This window comes from Bidens hawaiensis, unplaced genomic scaffold (assembly GCF_021521415.1).
Source record: "Bidens hawaiensis isolate Kalapana, Puna unplaced genomic scaffold, B.hawaiensis_p1.1 tig00018411_1, whole genome shotgun sequence".
In the NCBI taxonomy this organism is placed as follows: Eukaryota; Viridiplantae; Streptophyta; class Magnoliopsida; order Asterales; family Asteraceae; genus Bidens; species Bidens hawaiensis.
The window spans coordinates 336,047-356,892 of NW_027492776.1; the positions used below are offsets into that span (position 1 = coordinate 336,047).

Below are 20,846 nucleotides of genomic sequence, written 5' to 3' on the forward strand. Positions count from 1 at the left end.
CTATAGGATAGGTGGTTAGACGTAACGACCTAGTATAGTCTTTACTTTAGGGTCCTTATACGTGTTGCCCATACGTGTTTACCCTACTTGATTGTTCAATACACTTGTTTATTTATATACTTATTTATTTCATTAAATCGTAAACATTCACAAACACTCGAAACATCCTAAGGTACCCTTACCTTACTCTTGTTTAAGTTTTCTATATACACATACACACACTTTCATAGTACTCCAAGGTATCCTTACCTTAAAACACAAAAACATTAGTTTTATTGTGTTTTATGGATCATGAGCTTAACTTGGGTCCCGTTGTTTCAAATCTCCTTAAAGATTGTCTCATATGAGATGACTACTTTAAGTAGTCGAATGCGAGCGTTCCGCTCGACATCCTAATTTCCAGTGTCAAAACAATAGAACTGCGGTGGTACGTGGACTAGCGTTTTGACATGACGTTGTATTTTGATTTATTATTTTGTTACAATCGTTATTTGAGTCGAAGACATGAAAAAGACGCGGTGGTACGTGCACACGTTTAGACTCCAACATGGTATTTTTGTAATAAAGGTTTTTAGTGTAGGAATATCAAGTCATGGTGATTCATGCACGATTTTTCCGCCTTTAAATCTTAAAACATTATTATTACGTTTCAAGAATTTAAACAATTTTTCCTTCATTTTGTTATAAATTCTTATCACAAGTCTTCATTTATAAATGTTATATTTTTCTTATTGTTAATAATTCTTTTATATCTCAATTTTATATGGTAAAGTTTTACATCAATTTTCTCATTTTGATTTCACAAGGATTTTTATTGCAAATTTCGTTCATTAAAATCTCTTCGTTACAATATATATATATAAATATAAATAAATATATGTATATATAGAGTTTGATGTATTCATAATGATTTTAATATGCCATTTATTTTCATTAAGACTATTTACAAACAAAAACCTTATTATATGAATTTCTTCATATTAAGATGGTTTTATGATAAATCTCACCTCAACTTTTCAAGTAAAATTTTCTATTGTATAAACTTTAAATTGTCTTTAAAGTCCTTTCACAAAAATTTTATTTTTATAATTATTCCGTTTATTTTGGACGATCACCTCAAAATTTTAATTATTTGAACTTCTTACGACATTTTTAATTGTACTACAATATATAATACACATGGTAAAAATTTTCGCTACCCAAATTTATTTTTCACAATAACTTTCATCATGCAATGTTTGGTTCATTATAAATTTTCGCAAATAAAAAAAATTTACATCATACGATTTTCCGCGTTTTAAAATTTTTATGATAGTTTTGCCATGATTTCTCAAGAAAGTCACAAACTGATAGCTTGTAATTTTCTTGAAAGTCTCATGCAAAACTTCATAGAAATTTTACTTTAAAGACCAAAAATCGTTTACTCGTGATTTCTCGATTTACAATGCTGGTCATTCTAACTTACCATGATATTTTCATTACACGATATTAAATAATGAACTTGGTAAAAAAAATTTCATTACGCAATTTTGTTTTCCCAATTCATCATTTAATATTGAAACCTCATAACAAATTTTAACATTCAATTTACGTATTTTAAATTTCCTCATAAGCAAAAAAAAAATTTATTTTAATCTTTATAAAGAAAAAGAAGTGTGTGATTCACACGCTCGAATCTCAAAAATTCTATTTATATAATATATATATATATATATATATATATATATATATTAACATGTAATTTTAATTATCAAAATTTTCATGGACATTTCAAACATTATTTATAAATTATGATAATTTCAAATTAATACTTGTTATTAGTCAAAAATCTCCCTAAACACAAACCCATGTTTCCAAACACCCGTATCCCCTCTCAAACTACCGCCTCAAATCAAACCATCCTCCCACTACAAAAGCTTTCCCACGTACTCAAGTCTTTCCTCAGTATGAACGAACCCTAAACATCCAATAGTATACCCTCAACTACCAAACCCCATGCAAGTCCAAGATATATAAAAAAAAATCAACCCAACAAAAGAGCCTTAAATACCGACACCTTTACGCCACGAAAACCTATCAAACTCACTATCCTAATACTACAAAAACACCGACAAACACACTCACGAATGCCTTGGGCCTATACAAACCAAAGTTTACCCAACTATGACTCGATCGTTCGATCCTTGCTATGTCAAATCACAAACCATATCACCACACCGTTCCCATCCAACATAAAATTTGATATTAAAATAGCAACCAAAACACTCCTTACAAAATACATGTATAAACCAAATCTCAACCCAAACTAGCCAAGATCAAAGTTATCCAACCCATCAACTTAACCCGAGCTCAAATAAGCCAAACCTCACCTATTAGCCCAACCACTACTCACACAATTCATCCAAGCCTAACCCACTCAAAAGATCTAAACTCAACAAACCCCATCGATTCAACTCAAGAAAACTCAACTACCCAAGCCGACCTAAACACTCTCTAAATTTCCAAACCATTCACCGAACAAAGCCTGAAACCCCTCCCTACGCATGCAAGCTTCGTTTTTCCCTAATTATTTTATTTATATATACAACTAGTATATTTATAACAACTTCATGTGTTCAAATAATTACTTTTAAATTATAAACTCTTTCTAGATTAACGATTCACATATGATGTCCAAATCTTATAGATCATCTTTGAAAAATCTAAGATTTGTCATGACAACAAAATTTTATTATGAGGAATTGTTTTCAAAAACTATTGAACAAATATATACGTGTTTTTAAGAGTATAAATATTGTTATCTAAGGTGATAATTCCATAACAACTTTATAAATATGAGGTTTCATTTTGAACGCAGGAATGCGGGATTTATTTAGTAATAAATTACAACTTTCACCATATTGCATAAACTTAATGACCATGGCTTTGCAAATCTTTTGACACGCATTTATAAATACTTTATGCTTCATATTGTGACTTAAATTTTATTTAATAACGATTTACGCAACTATTACCTCTTATTATCGCAAGCATCATCACTTTATATAATTTATTTTCATCACAATAACTTTATGTATACAAACTCCTTTAACAATTTGGGTCACAAGATTTACATTTAATAATGATTTAAATGTTTTCCCTGGCAACGCTTTACCGCGATGCTTTGTTATTATGTACATTTCTTAGAAACAATAGAATGGCTTTACTTAAGACCTCATTTTTAGTTTTAGTCTATTATACGCTACGTAATTTACATATTTAGACATTAAATTCGAGTCCCACAATTATTGCGAATTTCTTTTCATTTGATGAGATGTTTCGATGACAATATTATGCACATGAGATTTCATTTTTGTGTTTTGATTTCGTGACCGAATGCAAACTATTCAATAACAATTTGCGTAATACTTTTAAAACCTTGACTTCGCCAAAAAAAAAATCTCGTTTTCCTTTTTAAACGATATTTCATGACTATGTTATTTATATTTGAGCATTTATGTAAACACGATTCTATACATTATTCTATATCATTTCATCTAATCTATTAATGGCCTATGTGTGGCTGTCTACAAGTTTTGGCGCTATTAGAAACCGTTATTATAATGACGATTATATAAATGGTTTCACAATAGTGGCCGTATTCACGTTTTATCACATTTCATCGATTGTTTTGGTTGTTAACTAAATGCTATTTTATTTATGTTGATACACGTATGCGTCACCCCAAAGAAACTCACCTCATCCTCGTGATTTCACGCAGTCGTATTCTCAATTACTTATAACCTCAAGTTTGTACACGTATGAAACTCGTTGCACGACATTATTGAAATTTGTAGCGTAGCTTACCCCTACTTCATGTACTCACTTATTGGGTTTCTCATTTACACCTATTGGATTTTTCATTTTTCACTCTTTGGATTCTCGTTTCCTTTATTGGATTTCTCACTTCCTTCTATCAGAGTTCTCATTATTAAAATTCAACAGATTTATGCACGTTTCTAATGTTTGAGGTTTCAAAATAAATATGTCCTTTAAACCACATAATGGGATGAACCATGTGGACAATACGACGATCTAAATAATTATGGGTGCACACTTAATTATCGAAATCCCCGTATGGAAGCCATAGTAAATACACATGTGTGGGATAACTCAAGTCCGAGGATTATAGCGGAAAGACGGTAGAAATGCGAGTTATGATAAGGGCATGGTGGATACGCCGCTGGTACTTCCTATATATAAGTGCCTTTATTATGTTCTCATTTATGGCGTTTTTCGAGCCATTCAAGGTTTTGACGTTATTCTTTTTGTCAAAAGTTTTTCTTGCAAATTATCTTACTAAAGAAAATATTTAGTTAAAGGAAACTATGAATCCGAATCCAGAAAATAAAAATGTTTTAAAGTCATAAGCCTTAACTTATTAGAACCATTTTTTTATAATTTATCTACATTGCTTATCAGAAATCAAAATTAACCTTAAAGAGATTATAGATGTGAGCACATTTCCTAATCCAACTATTATGCCTCCTATTAACATTTATTGTCAACCATGTGAGCATATCAATTACTAAAACCACATAAAAACAATCATAAATTGCATTTAAAAAATATGTGTGGTAAAAACCGGTAAAGTAAAGGTCAAAATTATATTAGGGACACTCATCCCCATCTATTTTTATCTATTAGAGTACACAATGATAACAAATTACCAGTATGGATTAATGTTGGTGAACAAAAGAACTTTTGTTATGTAAAATGAACCATTGCAAGCTACACAACTAACTACATAGTTTTAAACAAAGGTCAAATGATCATTTAAGATAAATAAACAGTACACAACATTACCTGAAGTATTGAACGGTGGCCACTCGAAAAGAGTGGGGCCAATGATGACAACCTCAACTAACCAAAGTTAGATCAAGACATGCAACAATTCATAAAGAATATACATGGCTAATTAGATGTTCAAAATCCAAATCTTAACTGTATCTCAAAATATCTTAACTATGACGCAAATTGTTAGTGTGAAGTGAAGATGGAAGCAATATTGAAGGATAAACAGTGCGAATCAAGTGTTTAATTGAAGAAAAATGTGTTTTTATGGTGAATAATAAGACATGCAAATACCTTTATAGGAAGGGTTCAATTAAGATGATTGAAACCGGCAATTGTAATTGAAAGGGATTTGTTGAGTGGATCATTTGAAGGACAAAATTTAAGGTGTCGAAGATGCATTGAATGCGCCGAATTGAAGGCTGGTAACGTACATGCCGATGATTGGAGAGATGCCAAAATTTTATCGGAGAGCTAAGAGTTATTTAATATTATGGCTTCGGATGGAGAGAGAGAGAGTACAGGAAGATAAAAGGTTGTCTATTAATGTATTATAATGAAATATAGATAAACGAACAACTGACTTTACTATACATTAATTACAATAGTGATTAGTTAATTGTATCATGTATTGTTCTCTGCTTCATTGTGACATCACAAAAATCATTTAAGCATTAGGTAAAACAAGTAATGATAATAAAATTTTTTTCCCGAACAGTAAACTTCTATAAAGAAAGGCCGAAGTAAAGCGGACCCCTTCATGACCGGAGGGGAGCCAAACACCAAATGAAAGTTACATCAAACTGAAATTAATCCAGCTAAACCAATTTAACGAGTTGCATTTCGATCTATTTTTGAGCAAAAGAAAACCCCAAGATTTAAAGTAGTTAATAACAACTCTTCCGTCAACCTACTTACTTTCGAAAAGTTTGTCATTTATGGCCTTTCAAATACTCCAAACAGTAATAATCACAATAGCATGCGAAACTTCATTTTCCCAATCCTCTAACCTTGCATAAGATCGAAATTCTAGTTATTCTCTAACCGAGAAAGCGCAGAGCGGTTGGACTTTACACCACGAGCTAATCGCTAACCATACCCCTGTGGAAACCGAGCTGCATGTAAAAAGATGGCCGATGACCTGAAGTTTCAAGATCAGTGTTGCAAAACACACAAGCTAGGTTCGAAACTGGAATATTACACCATATTCGTTGAGATTCTATCCATTTCCGCTCTCCAAACATGAATATTATACTTAGCCCGGGTACACTCGCACCATTTCATCACATAGCTAGTTCGAAATATTATCCCGACTGTTGATTAAATCATTTTAACTGACCTCACAGAAAAGGAGCCAGACGAGTCTCCGAGCCACTTCCATGAGTCTGGGCCTAAACCCCAACTAGCAGTGATAATAGTTTGATTTCCCAAATTTGAAACTTTTATCAAGTTATATTTAGGATTATATCTCCGTAACCAACCAACTACAAAAACCTAATAAAATTAGTATATTTTGTAATAATATTAATGCATCTAATAACTAATTAGCAAGTAAATACTAACACCTAAAATAAACCTATCATGTTTGCCACATTTTCTCTCCCTAGTTTTCCTTCTCTCTTTAGTCTTTAGTCGAGCACCACCACCGCCAATGGCAACCTCCGCTTGGGCTTCGGTTACCTAAGAACAACACAAAACGATCGATTGTCATTCGTTAAAGAATGATTTACATGCAACAACCTCGTAAGGTCATGATCTTGATCATCTATCACTACCCAGGTGCAGCCCTTCAACCTCACCACACCACTGTTATGATGGAACAAGAGACAAGAATTTGCTTATTGAATTTAAGATATAAGGTTACAATGAATGTTTGCATCGGGTATTTATAGTTTACGAAGGGGCGCAATGCCCAATGCCCTTTACCTGATCGGCGTGATGGTTGGGCATAATCACCCTTAATTAGGCTAAAATTAATAATACAAATTAAATATTAATTACATGGAACTTAGCTTAAGTCTAAATTAATTATTTTAACCCTCTCTCCTCTAATTTTGATTTATATTTCCAGGTTCTTTAATTATATGCTTGCTCCTTATTTTAATGAACTTTACTCTTGCCAATAATGCTTTTATTAGAATGTTGGTTTTCTGAAGTTCTTCACTTACATTCACCAATAAAGTGGTATCTTGTATTGATGTGCTTGGATATCGATCTACCTACCATGAAATACATGATTCTCCATCAGTAAAATCGCTGAGTTGTTATCCACACGTATTGTTACTTTGTTTGCCTTCAATCCTATTAGCTTATTTGGTAGTCCTTGTAACCATTGCTTGACATGTTGCAGATGCAACGACCGTGAATTCTGATTCACATGGCTTACACAAGTTACGAGTGTGCCATTGTAATAGAATATTATTCTAGTAGTTCCTTGACCGTCATCAGGGTCCATTCCATAGCTGCTATCGCTATAGCCTATAAGGACTTTATTATTACTTCAGTTAGGGTCTTCAATACCAGAATTTGTACGTGGTTCCTTTGATGTATCTAATGAGGTGTTTCACAGCTTGCACGTGTGTGGTTTGTGGTTTTTCAATGTAAGGACTCACAAAACTAACAACATATAAATGAAATATGTGCCTGTATGAGTGGGGTAATGCAAACTTCCTACTAATTTTTTTTTTATATTATTTTTTTTCTATATTTCTTTTTCACTTACTAATTCATTCACTTTCCTCCTTTTCCGATGATTTTAATCTAGCTTCCGGTGGCAATTTTGTTAATCATCTGCTTCCAGAAGAAATCGAAGAATTTATTAGGAATTTTACAAGATCTGTTTGTTCTTTTTTCCATAGACAGTGTTCAGAACTTCAACTGGGTTCGAATCCTACTGAGAGGTCCACTAGAGGTCAGAAGTTGTTGAAGAAATAACAAGATCTTTCTTTTCTCAGGCGATCGGAAAATAAAGAAATAGTTAATCTATTCATGATAATTACGTATTTACAGAATTCAATCTCAATTCATCCTATCTCTTTAGATTCGGGATGTGATATGGTTCCGAAGGATGAACCAGATATGGACAGTTCCAACAAAATTTCATCCTTGAACAAAAATTCATTTTTTTTTATTTATTTCTTCTATTCCATGACTGGAATAGGGGAGACTACACGTTACACCACGATTTTGAATTAGAAGATTGATTTCAAGAAATTGCAGATATATACACTCTATCAATAACCGAGCCGGATCTGGTGTATCATAAGAGATTTTCCTTTTCTATTGATTCCTGTGGATTGGATCTAAAACAATTATTGAATGGGGTATTCAACTCCAGATAAATTTTATTTACTTTAGACCTTTCGAGCATAACTGGCTTGTTTAAACAAAGTTTCCCATACTTAAATTATGATAAAAACTATATTCACCAATAAGTATTAATTGCTTTGGAGAGGCTCATGTCGAATTTTCTCATGTCAACGGTTCTAAATCACTCACGTCTAATTTTCTCTCCATTTCTTTCTTGAATTTAAGAACATCTTGAATTAAGCTTCCAGTTACAATGGTGTTGTCAACGTATACTACAATAAGTATTATTAACTTTGGAGAGGGTCGTTTGTATTATTGTATGCAGCTTGTTCGTGAGGGCATCTTACAAATCCTATTCTCTTGTTAAGAGAAAATTTTCTTTTCCTTGTTTTTCTTTTCATAAATGAACTCGGGAACACAGCGCCAAGTGCTTGGAATATTCTGATAACTCGGTTATGAGAAATAAAAGAACGCTCGGTTATGAGCAAGAATAGGCGACTGGTTATGAGCAAGAATATGAGGCTTTGTTATGAGCAAGAATAGACGGCTCAGTTATGTGCAAGAATATGAGGCTCGGTTATGAAAAAGAATAGACGGCTCGTTATGAGCAAGAATAGGATGCTCCATATTAAGCAAGGAAAGATGACTCGGCTATGAGCTAGTTAGAAAATGAGGCTCGGTTATGAGCAAACATGTATGAACCTAGTTATTGAATGATTGATAGACCAACATAGTACAAGTAAATAATGAATGAGAAATGTTATGTTATGTATGAATGTTTGAAAGATGTGACTTTATTATAAATCGTATTTTATGAAAAGAAAGAAATGTTAGAACTCACTCAGTGTGACGTAGCTGACTTTTAGTATGCATACAGGGTTTGTGATGACGTGGTAGGCTTAAGGTGCGTACGAGACTATCAATATTGAAGATTAGTTAGTTAAAGAGGAGTTTGTGTAAAATTTTTAGTTTTCGCTGCAAATTGTATGTGGTTCTGTTGTGGTGAACTGAATTTATGAATAAATCCAACGTCAAAGTAGGGTTTCCGGGTCATGGCGCCTTACATGACTTATAACTTATCCCAATAATAAGTTATAAAGAGGTATGAATAATGAATCCCAAACACCCCCTTAGTTTGTACACTTATTTTATTTTCCTTTATAAATCCTTCTAGTTGACTTAGAAAAATATCGACCTACAAAGGGAACATAACCAGAATAGCCCTTTTTACCAACAAGATTCTTTGACCAACCACTAAAAACTAAAAATAACCAGATTGATCACCTTGAATCTAATAAATTAAAACTGAAATTCGACCGACCTATCTAACACCCTTCCATTACCAATCAAATCCAGAATAACCACGTAAACGGCCATTGGCAGTCATTTTCTAAAAAAGTTGACATTTAGTCCTGGGTCGGCCGTTTATTAAACAGTCGGTCGGTCCGACTGTGTAGCAACCTTTAAACGACTTGTCTGACTTTTTAATTATCAATGAGCCCTATAACTAAATGGTCAAGCCTTCATATCTATTCCGCTTGGCATTCATATCTCTTCTGTTAAGCCGTCATGCATATTCCCTCGCACCATCATATCTATTATGTACTTAAACCAAGACACCTGCACAAATTCATGCGCTTTACTTTCACTTGATAAGCCACCCGAAAAAATTGCAAGATGATAATTGAAACCGAAGTGCCAGTAGTAGTGTTGCCGAGCCACCTGACTAACTGATGCACTTTGTCGAATCAAATGCTAAAAATGTGCTGAAGTGGTGCTCTCGATAATTTGTATGAGTTTGACCTTTTTTGTTGATTGAACATCTTGATTAGTTGATTTTTTTTAATTCGTATGTATTTTTTTGTTATCTGTGAAAATTATGCAGGTTTATTAGGTTTAATGAAGGGTCTAGTTGTTGCTTTGATTCTTGTTATGGGAATTATGAAATGTCGCATCAATTATAGCTTTTGTTTCTTACACATGCTTCATCAATCAGACACTAAAATGAGCGGTTTGATGTCCGATTTAGCTAAGAAAACATTGAGTATAATTATTAATCATATGTATTTAGTTTTATTAATTATTAAATATGTTTTAACAAATTTTTAGGTACAAGTAGTTCGAGCCCAAATGAACGAACAATTGAAAATAACGGATTGCAAGAGAAGACTGTAGGTTCCCATTTTGTGTAATAGTCTTTTATTTACTCATGCTTTAACGTGTATATTATTTGGCTAGTAGGTTTGTTATTTTACATGTTTGGGCTCGATGCCTTGTAAGCAAAAGCCCATTGGGCCATGGTGATGAAAGTATGGTGCATGAGAACATACACTATAAATAGTGTATGTTTCTCATGCAAACATTAAACTTTTACAAATAATCAAAACCTTATCTATCTACCAACTCTCTCCCTCTTATTTCTCTCTTATACTCTTCGGCAATAACAAACCAAACAAGATCCGAGATCTCGGTTCCTCACTAGTGATTTTCGCTAGCTAGTGTTGATATTGATTCAAGTAAACTAGTTGTTGTGTTGTTTGATCCGTCCATAGGATTTACAATTGGTATCAGAGCTTTTGGGCTCTAATAGTTGTGGATCTTGGGTCACAACCTTGGACTTTGGTCTTGTTTACGTTAAAGATGGGTTTACAAGTGTTCTTGTGGGTTACGGGTTCCTAAAGTTGAAGAATAGGTGTTTACAAAGCTCAAAAGTACAAGTGTTCATGCTACGGGTTTTGATTTGTGTGATTTTGGTGTTATTCAAGATTTTGGTGTGAAAATTGTGCAAAATGAATGTCTCTTATATCCAAAAGTGTGAAGTGATTGATGTAAGTTTCCTAGAAAGGAAAATGGTGAAAAAGGTGACTGGAAAGTACAATCTGTACTTTCTAGAAAAAGCTAATCAAATCGAATCAAAGGAAGTCTAATCTAATCGAATAGAAGGTTATCTAATCGATTCATAAGTATTCGAATCGATTTTCTCATACAAATCTAATCGAATCGTCGAGTAATCGAATCGAATCAGAATTTGTTCTAATCAAATCACAATCCAGTCTAAACGAATCACCAATTGATTAGATTAGCCCATTCGATTAGAATAGAATATTTTTCGATTAGATTGATCCATTCAATTAGATCACACTGCCATTTGATTACTTTACACTTAAGCAATTTTTCTCAGAAACTGATTGGTCATTCGATTACTTGGGACTTGTGGTTTTTCCACAGACTCTGTTTGAACTTGTTTGATCTTGGAAGTTGTTTAAGCCATGGCAAACTCAAATGAGGAAGTTAAAAATGAGGCAGTAAGGAGCTACATGATCTTTGAGAATGAGGCTTGAACAAAAAATAAGCCACCCAAGCTACTAAGATGGGACAATGATTTTGAAGAATTCAAATGGCGTTTCAAGAACTACTTTAGAATCCTTGGTTATAGACTTCTTAGACCCATTGAGAATGGTCCACATGTTCCCATGACTACCACAGTTTATGGCGAAGTTCCTAAGCTCGTGAATGCTTATGATGATAATGATAAGAAGATGTTTAGTGATGATCACAAAGCTTATGGTGTTCTTAGTGTTTGCCTCTCACGTGAAATTGCTCAAACTTTGAGAGATCACACCACTACTAAAGGCCTTTGGGATGCCTTGGTCAGTAAGTTTGAGGGAAAAACTGAGATGAAAAACATTAGAAAGGGCATGTTAAAGGGTGAGTTCAACATGTTTAACCATGTGCATGGAGAATCGGTCACAAACCTCATTCATAGATATGAAACATTGATTACCAAGATCAAGAGTGCTGGAATTGAGTATGACCAGATTGAAATTAATGACAAGTTGTTAAACTCCCAGTCGTACACCTGGAATAGGAGCGTGATCGCAATCAAGAGGACTACTAATATCCATATCACTACCCTGCAGACTTGACATCAATCATCAAGTCATTTAAGATGTATGACAAACTCAGGATGGCTAATCATATCAGTTCTCTCAATCATGCAGGGATATCAACCGGGTCTGGAGTAAGCACAGCTTTTCTTAGCCATGCACACCCCACTGTTTATGTTGTTAATGTAACATCCTACTTCTGGTTATAATAATAAAGTAATCTTCGTCTATTTAATAGTGGGTCGTTATCGGTTTAGATAAATAGAATGTGAGTTGGGCTAGTGTTGGGTTAATGGGTATGGCTATGGACTTGGGTTATGAAAGAAAGAAGGAAAGACCATGGGCTTAAGCCCATGATCCCTAAATATATAAACCATAATCCCCACTTAATCCCTCATTTACACATATCCCTTACACCACCCAAAACACACACTTAAGCTTTCTCTGTAGTTCTCTCCTTTCCTAAGCCGAAAGCAAGAAGGAAACCGAGCACTGACCCGAGGTAATGATAGTATGAGGTTGTATGAGCTTAAACCCGTTAGTTATGGTCACGAAACGACAAGCCGACACCGTTAAACTATTTAAGTCATGTGATCCGGATGGAATCGGGTATAAACCGGGCCTAAGATGAGCTTAGGGATCACCTTATCTCAGATCTGGATCGAACAGGGCGAAAAACGGTGAAAAAGGTGTAAATTGGGGTAAACCGTGTTTTTCCAGCCACCGCCCAGTTTTCCAGCACGGCGGCGCCGGAAAGGCGGTGCGGGTATTTAAGGATGTCAGAGAATGTTTTCGACATTCTCTGAAAAAACCTAACCCTGATTCGTTACGGGAGGATAACGAATGAGCTTCAATTCGTTATGTGGTTCGATAAGGAAGAACCCTTGTTCGTTAGGCCAGTTCGTTAAGGAAGAATAGCGAACTGGTTGAGCAATTCGCTGTGATTTCCAGTTCGCTATGAAAGACCACTTCGCTAAAGTTCAATTCGTTAAGATGGTCCATAAGTGGTGATTCGTTATGATATAACGAATCAGAACTCCATTCGTTATATAACTCTAATTCGTTAAAGAACTAGTAACGAATCAGATAACTGGGTAACGAACTAAGCAGAAATGGTCCCTGGACTTAGAAAAGAAATGATTTAATTACCAAGAAGCCCTTGAACATTTGAGTTAGTAGATTAACTAATGATTCAAAATTCTAATGGAAAATGTGTTAAGACAGTGCTAGGGGCTCCCTCCCCTAGACCACGCTGCCAGGGGCGCTGCCCCCGGACCCCCGTTCGTTGAGGGTTATAAATAGTCTAGAAACGCGATATGGGTAGTAATTGTTAATTGATACGTGTAATTGTTATAAAGTTAGTCGTGCACAGCTAAGTAAAGGAATAACAATTAACGGTGAACGCAACCGACTTCAGGTGAGTTTCTAGCCCCACTTCCTTGTTATGTTTTCGGGGCTGTGTGCATACTCGATGTGATAGTTAATACACTTACCTTAAGTGGTAAGTGTATGCCTTGTATGAATTATGTATTATGATTGCTTGACGATGCGTGAACGATCTTCGGATATTGCATGTACCGTTAGGTGGTAGCTAAAGATGTGATTGATATGTATGAAGTAAGATAAGATGTATGTATGACTATATATGATGTATGCATAATGTATGTATGATATGTTGATGGTACGTGAACTCTCTTCGGAGATTGCACGTATTGTCAAGAAAAGTATGTAAGAATAGGTATGGTACGAAGGTATGGAAGAATGAAGGGAGACTGGACCCTAATAATATCCGAGGATGAAGGGAGACCGGACTCTAATAATATCTGAGGATGAAGGGAGACCGGACCCTAATAATATCCGAGGATGCAGGGAGACCGGACCCTAATAATATACGAGGATGAAGGGAGACCAGACCCTAATAATATCTGAGGATGGAGGGTACTGGACCCTAATAATATCCGAGGTATGTAGGGTGAAATGCCCTTTAAACGTAAGGCTAGCTATAAATGTGTATGGATGAATAAAGTACAGTTTATGTATGTAATGCGTACCTTCGGGAATGTATATGTGTATGTAAAGTAAGTTATACGATTAATTAGAACTCACTCAGCGTAGCTGACTTTTAGTATGCACGCAGGCAAATAGGCTGAGGCAGCTCGCATGATTGAAGACACATGGCATGGAATCGAAGATACTGGCATCTCGGAGAAATGTTGTGATGTTTCAAAGACTATGTTTTGCTTTAAATGACTATGAATGTTTTATAAGATAAGATTTGATGGTTATGTAAAATGTTATGGTTGAAGTTTTATATTCCGCGTAAAGTTTTAATTAACTATGATATTTAGAACTGCGATTATGAGTAAATCCAACACTAAAGTAGGGTTACCGGTAACGGGGCCTTACAGTTAATGGGGTCAACAAGTTTACAAGTCAGCCGGCTCTTAACTATGCCTTTAATGTGGTCTGAATTATATATAAAATTAATAAATATTTCCTACATTTTTTTAGATGTTTTGAGTTGATTTTATTAAATTATTACTCCTAAGTGGCTCATATTTACATTGTAAAAGTTTCTATAGAAAACGAGCAAATATGGAGCATTTATCTTAAACTTGAGACTACGAGTAAAATGTTAAAATACTTTCGTAACTAATGATTTTATTTACTTTATATGTTAAAGGTAAAATTAATATTAATATAAGAAAAAAAAGAAATGTAAACAAGTAACCAACGAAATAACTCTTTGATTTTTATTAATGGTTTACATAATGATAAAATTATTTATGAAGTAATTTATTCTTTAATCCATGTAGAAATGTACACCGGCCACTATGAAGATTGGAAAAAATGGCTTTGGGCTTTGAGTTTCACTAGGTTGTCCAGTAAACGCAAGCAGACCCCTGATTGAGTCTTCAACAACATGAGGAATTAGATGGGCAACATTACTTTTTATATGGGCCATAACCTGTAGGGTTTTAGGCGTTTGTCGGTGGAATTATTAAAATAAATAAAAAGAATCTTTTGGGGTGAGATGGGAGAAAGCAAGAAGAATTATTAATTTTTTTTGGGAGCCACCAACAGCAAGCAAAAAGTGGGATATCTTGGAGTTCTAGAGAGTGGAGTTTGCCGGATGTGGTGTTTTTGAACAACAGTAATATTTAATATTATTTTTCTTTCTTTTACGAACATTTTTATTTATTTAGATTATTTCATGAACATGATTATTGGCTAAATATTTTTAGTTATCTAGGTTTTGAATGAATATTTGTTGAGTGTTGGTTTGCTTATTGGTTTATTGGTGACTTGTGTTGGACTAATATTATTGTAACCAACATATTGATGTTTTAAAAGATGAATATGCATGCTTATTTTTTAATTTATTTTTATTCAACTGTTTCATATGTGTCTTTGCGAATGTCTTTCATGTGTAGATATATATTAGGTTACTTACTGTGTGTTCGTAACTAGTTTATGGTCTATAATCGACATTATCCATAGGGACTTTTGTTTGAGGGTTTAGGGAAATTAAGTGTTCTACCTATCTTGAGACTGAGAGGTAATAGATAGTTGGGGTTGTCTTATTAATTAGGTGGTTTGGTATAGATTACACGAGAGTGAATTTCCCCTTATTGTCTTTTGATTTTTTCTATCCTGAGTCTTTTTGAGCATCTTTAGGTTACCACTTACGTTCCTTAAACTCCCGGATGTATAGTAATTAGTGATACTGAGAGGTGATCTAGTCATTAGAGTACTTTAATATTGTTGGAGAGGCTGAGAGGTAATCCAACCAACCAGTTTGCATCTTACGTCCCTTAGCCTTTCCTTTTAGGTCACACCCAGAGAATGATCAGGGATCCACTATGTTGCCTATAGGTGTCATATCTTTAGATCCCGGTTCCATCACAGTTCCCATAGCCGATAAGTGTCCAAGATTCATAAATAGGATTTCAAGCCTACTTGTGTAATGGTTGTCATGTGTCATTTAACTCTAATTAAATGCAATGAGATATGCGTTAACTGGAATGACATAGTTCGTGTGATCTTGCGTTTGAATTAGCGGAGCTCGGATTAACGGAGTTAACCTGAAATTGACGAGTGTCACATCATTCCCATGTTGAAAGAATTTTTGTCCCGAAATTTGTGTCACGTCGCGATGGCTGTCTGAAAAAGGCTAAAATTTTCAGTTTTTCACATCATCCCTTTGTAGAAAGAAATTTCGTCCCGAAATTTAAGTCATACCTCCGGTGTCGTCTGACGGTTAGTCGGCTTTCGCAGTTTTCGGTGCTTGGCCAACCGTTCAAAAAGGTGAGGATACTTTTTCACCATTTGATCCTCGCGTTCCCACGTGAACTCTGGTCCACGTCTTGAGTTCCAACGAACTTTAACAATATGAATCTTGCTGTGCTTGAGTGTTTTGGTTTCCCAATCCAAAACATCGACTAGTTCCTCGATGAAACATAATTGTTCATCAACTTGCAACTCGCCCAAAGGGACTGCTAGTGTTTTGTCAGAAAGGCATTTCTTCAAGTTGGATAAATGAAAGGCATTATGTACGCCACTGAGTTCTGTTGGTAGATCCAATTGGTACGTTACCAGGCCGATAAGTTCAGTTGTTTCGTTTCCCAAAATGAACTACACCTTTCCAATGTGAGACCTTTAGTAAAACCTTGTCATCCAATTGGAATTCCAGAGGTCTTTAGTGCTTGTCGGCATAACTCTTTTGGCGATCCCGTGCTGCCGCCATGCGATTCCGGATTTGGACAATCTTTTCTGAGGTTTCAAGCACTAATTCGAGACCAGTGATTTGGCTGTCACCCACTTTTGCCCAACAAAGAGGCGATTGACACTTTCGTCCGTACAACGCTTCAAACGGCGCTGCTTTAATACTGGTGTGGTAGTTGTTATTATATGAAAACTCTACCAGGGGCAAGTGGGGTTCCCAACTCTTTCAAAAATCCAATACGCATGCACACAACATATCTTCCAAAGTTTGAATGGAGCGTTCACTTTGTCCATCCGTTTGAGAATGGTATGCTGTGCTCATGTCGAGGCGGATGCCTAGTGCGTTCTGTAGTAACTTCCAAAAGTTTGAAGTGAAACAGGAAACTCGATCAGATACGATTGAGACAGACACTCCATAACACTACTTCTTTCATGTAACGCGAGTCTGTCTTTCCATTTTGTCCGATTCCTTGATCGCTAGGAAATGCGCAGACTTAGTCAACCGGTCAACGATCACCCAAATGGTATCGCATCCCGTTGGTGTTTTGGGTAAGCGTGTGATGAAGTTCATGGAAATGTGTTCCCATTTCCATGTTGGGATTTCCGGTTGCTGTAACAGACTAGATGGTTTATGATATTCCACCTTGACTCTTGCACAGGTTAAAAATTTGCTCACGTAAGTGGCAATGTCGGCTTTCATGTTCGGCCACCAGTAAAGTACTTTCAGGTCATGGTACATTTTGTCTGAGCCAGGGTGAATGGAATATCGGGACTTGTGTGCCTCGTCCATCACCAGATTTCTCAAGTCTCCATATCGAGAGACTCAAATCCGGTTTTCGAAATATCGAACCCCGTAAGATTTGGTTTCAAGTTGCTTATCCATGCCTCGCATGATTTCTGATGGGAGGTTATCTTCTTTCAAAGCTTCGAGTTGAGCATCACGAATATGATCAGGCAAGTTGGCATGAATCATGAGTTGTAATGCTCGCACCCATCTAGGCTTAACGGTTTCCTTTCTGCTGAGAGCATTGGCCACTACATTGGCCTTTCCAGGGTGGTACTTGATGGCATAATCATAATCCTTAAGTAGCTCGACCCAACGACGTTGTCGCATGTTCAACTCCTTTTGATCATAGATATGTTGAAGACCCTTGTGGTAGGTGTAAATGGTGAATTTGGTACCATACAAGTAATGTCTCCATATCTTAAGGGCAAACACCACAGCTCCTAGTTCCAAGTCATGTGTCGTATAGTTCTTCTCGTGTACCCGTAGTTGTCGAGAGGCATAGGCTATAACCTTCTCAAGTTACGTCAAAATTTTATGTTCCCTCGGGGAGGGCTAGGATAGGCGCGCTACAGAGTGTTTTTTTTTCAAAAGTTGGAAGGTAGACTCCTACGCGTCACCCCAGTTGAACTTAGTACCCTTGTGTGTCAGTGCGGTGAGGGGTTGAGCAATATTTGAAAATCCCTAGATGAAACGTCGGTAGTAGCCAGCCAGTCCTTGGAATTGTCGCACCTCAGTCGGAGTCTTAGGTGCTTCCCAGTTTTTGATGGCCTCTACCCTGCATGGATCGACATGGATACCATTCTCATTGATTACATGTCCCAAGAAGTGAATATCGCGAAGCCAAAATTCGCATTTCGAGAGCTTAGGGTACAGTTGTTCCTTCTTTAGCAATTCCAAGATTAACCTCAGATATTCTTCATGGTCAGTCTTATTCTTGGAGTAGACAAGGATATCGTCAACGAAAACAATAACAAAATTGTCGAGGAACGCCTTGCATACTCTGTTCATGAGGTCCATAAATACGGCTGGTGTATTGGTTAAGCCAAAAGGCATAACCGAAAACTCATAGTGACCATACTGAGTTCTGAATGCCGTCTTTGAAATGTCTTCTTCGCGCACTCTTAATTGATGGTAACCAGATATCAGATCGATCTTCGAGTAGTAACTCGATCCCTGAAGCTGGTCGAAAAAATCATCAATTCTGTGTAGTGGATAATGGTTCTTGAACGTCACCTTGTTCAGCTCCCGGTAGTCGATGCACGGGGCTCGTGCTATGGGTGCCGCACCGGGGGCTAAGTCGATTTGGAGCTCGACTTGTCGAATGGGTGGGAGTCCAGGAAAGTCTTCCGGGAAGACTTCGGGAAACTCTCGAACAATCGGTATGTCTTCGATCCGCTTCTCCTTCTCGGGTTTCTCGATAATATGAGATAAAAATCGCCAGATGACCCTTTCGCAAATATTTCTGCGACTTCAATAGGGTGATAATGCTAGTAGTCATGCCACTCTTCTCGCCCTGTATCGAGATGATTTCGCCAGTAGGAGTAATGATATGAATTATCTTATCATGGCATATAATCTCAGCTTTATTCTCGGATAGCTAGTCCATGCCGACAACAACGTCGAACCTACAAAGTGTACAGGGTATGAGGTAGATATCGAAAGTATGACCCGACAGTTTCAACTTACATCCCGCTAGTACGTGTGTTGTTTCAATAGACTTACCGTCAGCTAATTAAACAGGAAACTTAGCATCTAACGGGGTTGGAGTTAAGTCTAAGAGTTCACTAAAGGCTTTCGACACAAAACTCCTATCATATCCAGTGTCAAACAATATAGAAGCAAAACAATTGTTTACAGGAAACTTACCGGTAACCACGTTCGGATTGTTGCGAGCCTGGCCCGATCCAATGACAAAGGCTCTACCCTTAATACCGCCTTCATTATTGTTGTTGCCTCCGTTACCCTCATTTTGTTTCAGCTTAGGACAGTCTTTCCTGAAATGACCCTCCTGACCACACTCAAAGCACCCTTTCGTTGTTGTAGGCTGTTTAGGAGCACCCTTTCACGTGAGTTCTCCTATACAGTCCTTAGCCTGATAACCCAATTTACTAAATCGCAGACACTTGATACGGTCGCATGGGCCAGCATGGTGATAGTTACACTTGTTACACTTCGGGTACTTTCCAGCATAGTTACTCGAACCCTGTCCGCCACCGTTGCTGTTGTTGGAACTCTGATTGTTGAAGTTCCGAGCGAGTTCGGGTTTACGGTGGTGTTGTTGCTGTGGGGGTTCGATGATGAGGGCCTTGTGTTCTCAAACTTCCTCTTTCCATTCCCGGAGTTGTTGTCATTGCTCGAGTTGTTAAGGGTTTTAGAGGTGGAACCTCTCAGTGGTCATGCACCTTGGGCCACTTCTTGATCCGTCAGCTTGTGGACTATTTGGATCGCTTGCTGAATAGTGGTCGGTTTGGAAGACGTCACCATACCCTAAATCTGGGGTACCAAACCATCGATATACATCTCAATCCTCTTACTTGGCGAATCTACCATCCGCGGGCACATCACCGCCAGTTCGTGAGAACGAGTGGTGTAGGCTTCAATTTCAGAGCCCACCATCTTCAAAGCCCAAAATTCTGACTCTAGCTTGGAGATCTTCACTCTAGGACAATACTCCTCTCGCATCATATTCTTGAATTCTTCCCAATTTATAGCATTCGCCAACTCTAATCCGAGTATTTGTACATTTGAATTCCACCAGGTGAGGGCTGAATCTTACTGTGTTGCAGCAGCAAACTTGACTCTGCTGGCTGGTGGATAGTTGCACATCTCAAAGGCTGACTCTGCGTTCTCGACCCAACGCAGGAAACCTATGGCTCCCTCAGTGCCCTTAAACGAATTGGGTTTACAGTCCAGGTAATTCTTGAAAGTACAGACTCCGGCATGGCCTCCGGCTTGGTTCTGAACATGAGCATCCTGAACTTCCTTATTAGCTTCGTTCAGGTCGGAAATTCTCCTCCTAGCCTCAGCTCCATACTCTATCATTCCATTAACGTTTGCCCTCGTCAAGTGCATAATGTCAACTTCCCACTTTAAACAGGAGGTGAGAGCCGCGAAGGCACACTCCAATGGTTGGGTTAGAGGTGGTAATGTTTTGAAGGACAGAGGACAGCCCGGGAGAGGAAGTGGGGAACTTGCTCACGGTAAACCATCCGTTCGATCAAACTTGGGTACCAATCCCAGTTACCGTTGCACTCGTAAACGTCTCCAGATGGGCGGTGCCTATTCAGTGCAGGGGCTGCTAGTGC

The 20,846-nt window shown here is 36.8% G+C and overlaps 1 protein-coding gene across 1 annotated transcript; it reads left to right on the forward strand.

The window, feature by feature from the left end:
• Positions 1–11,615: 11,615 nt before the first annotated feature.
• LOC143555897 (uncharacterized) lies at positions 11,616–12,068 on the forward strand. The gene has a single exon (XM_077045367.1). The coding sequence runs from the start codon at positions 11,616–11,618 to the stop codon at positions 12,066–12,068; it is 453 nt and encodes a 150-aa protein (XP_076901482.1).
• The last annotated feature ends 8,778 nt before the right edge of the window (positions 12,069–20,846 follow it).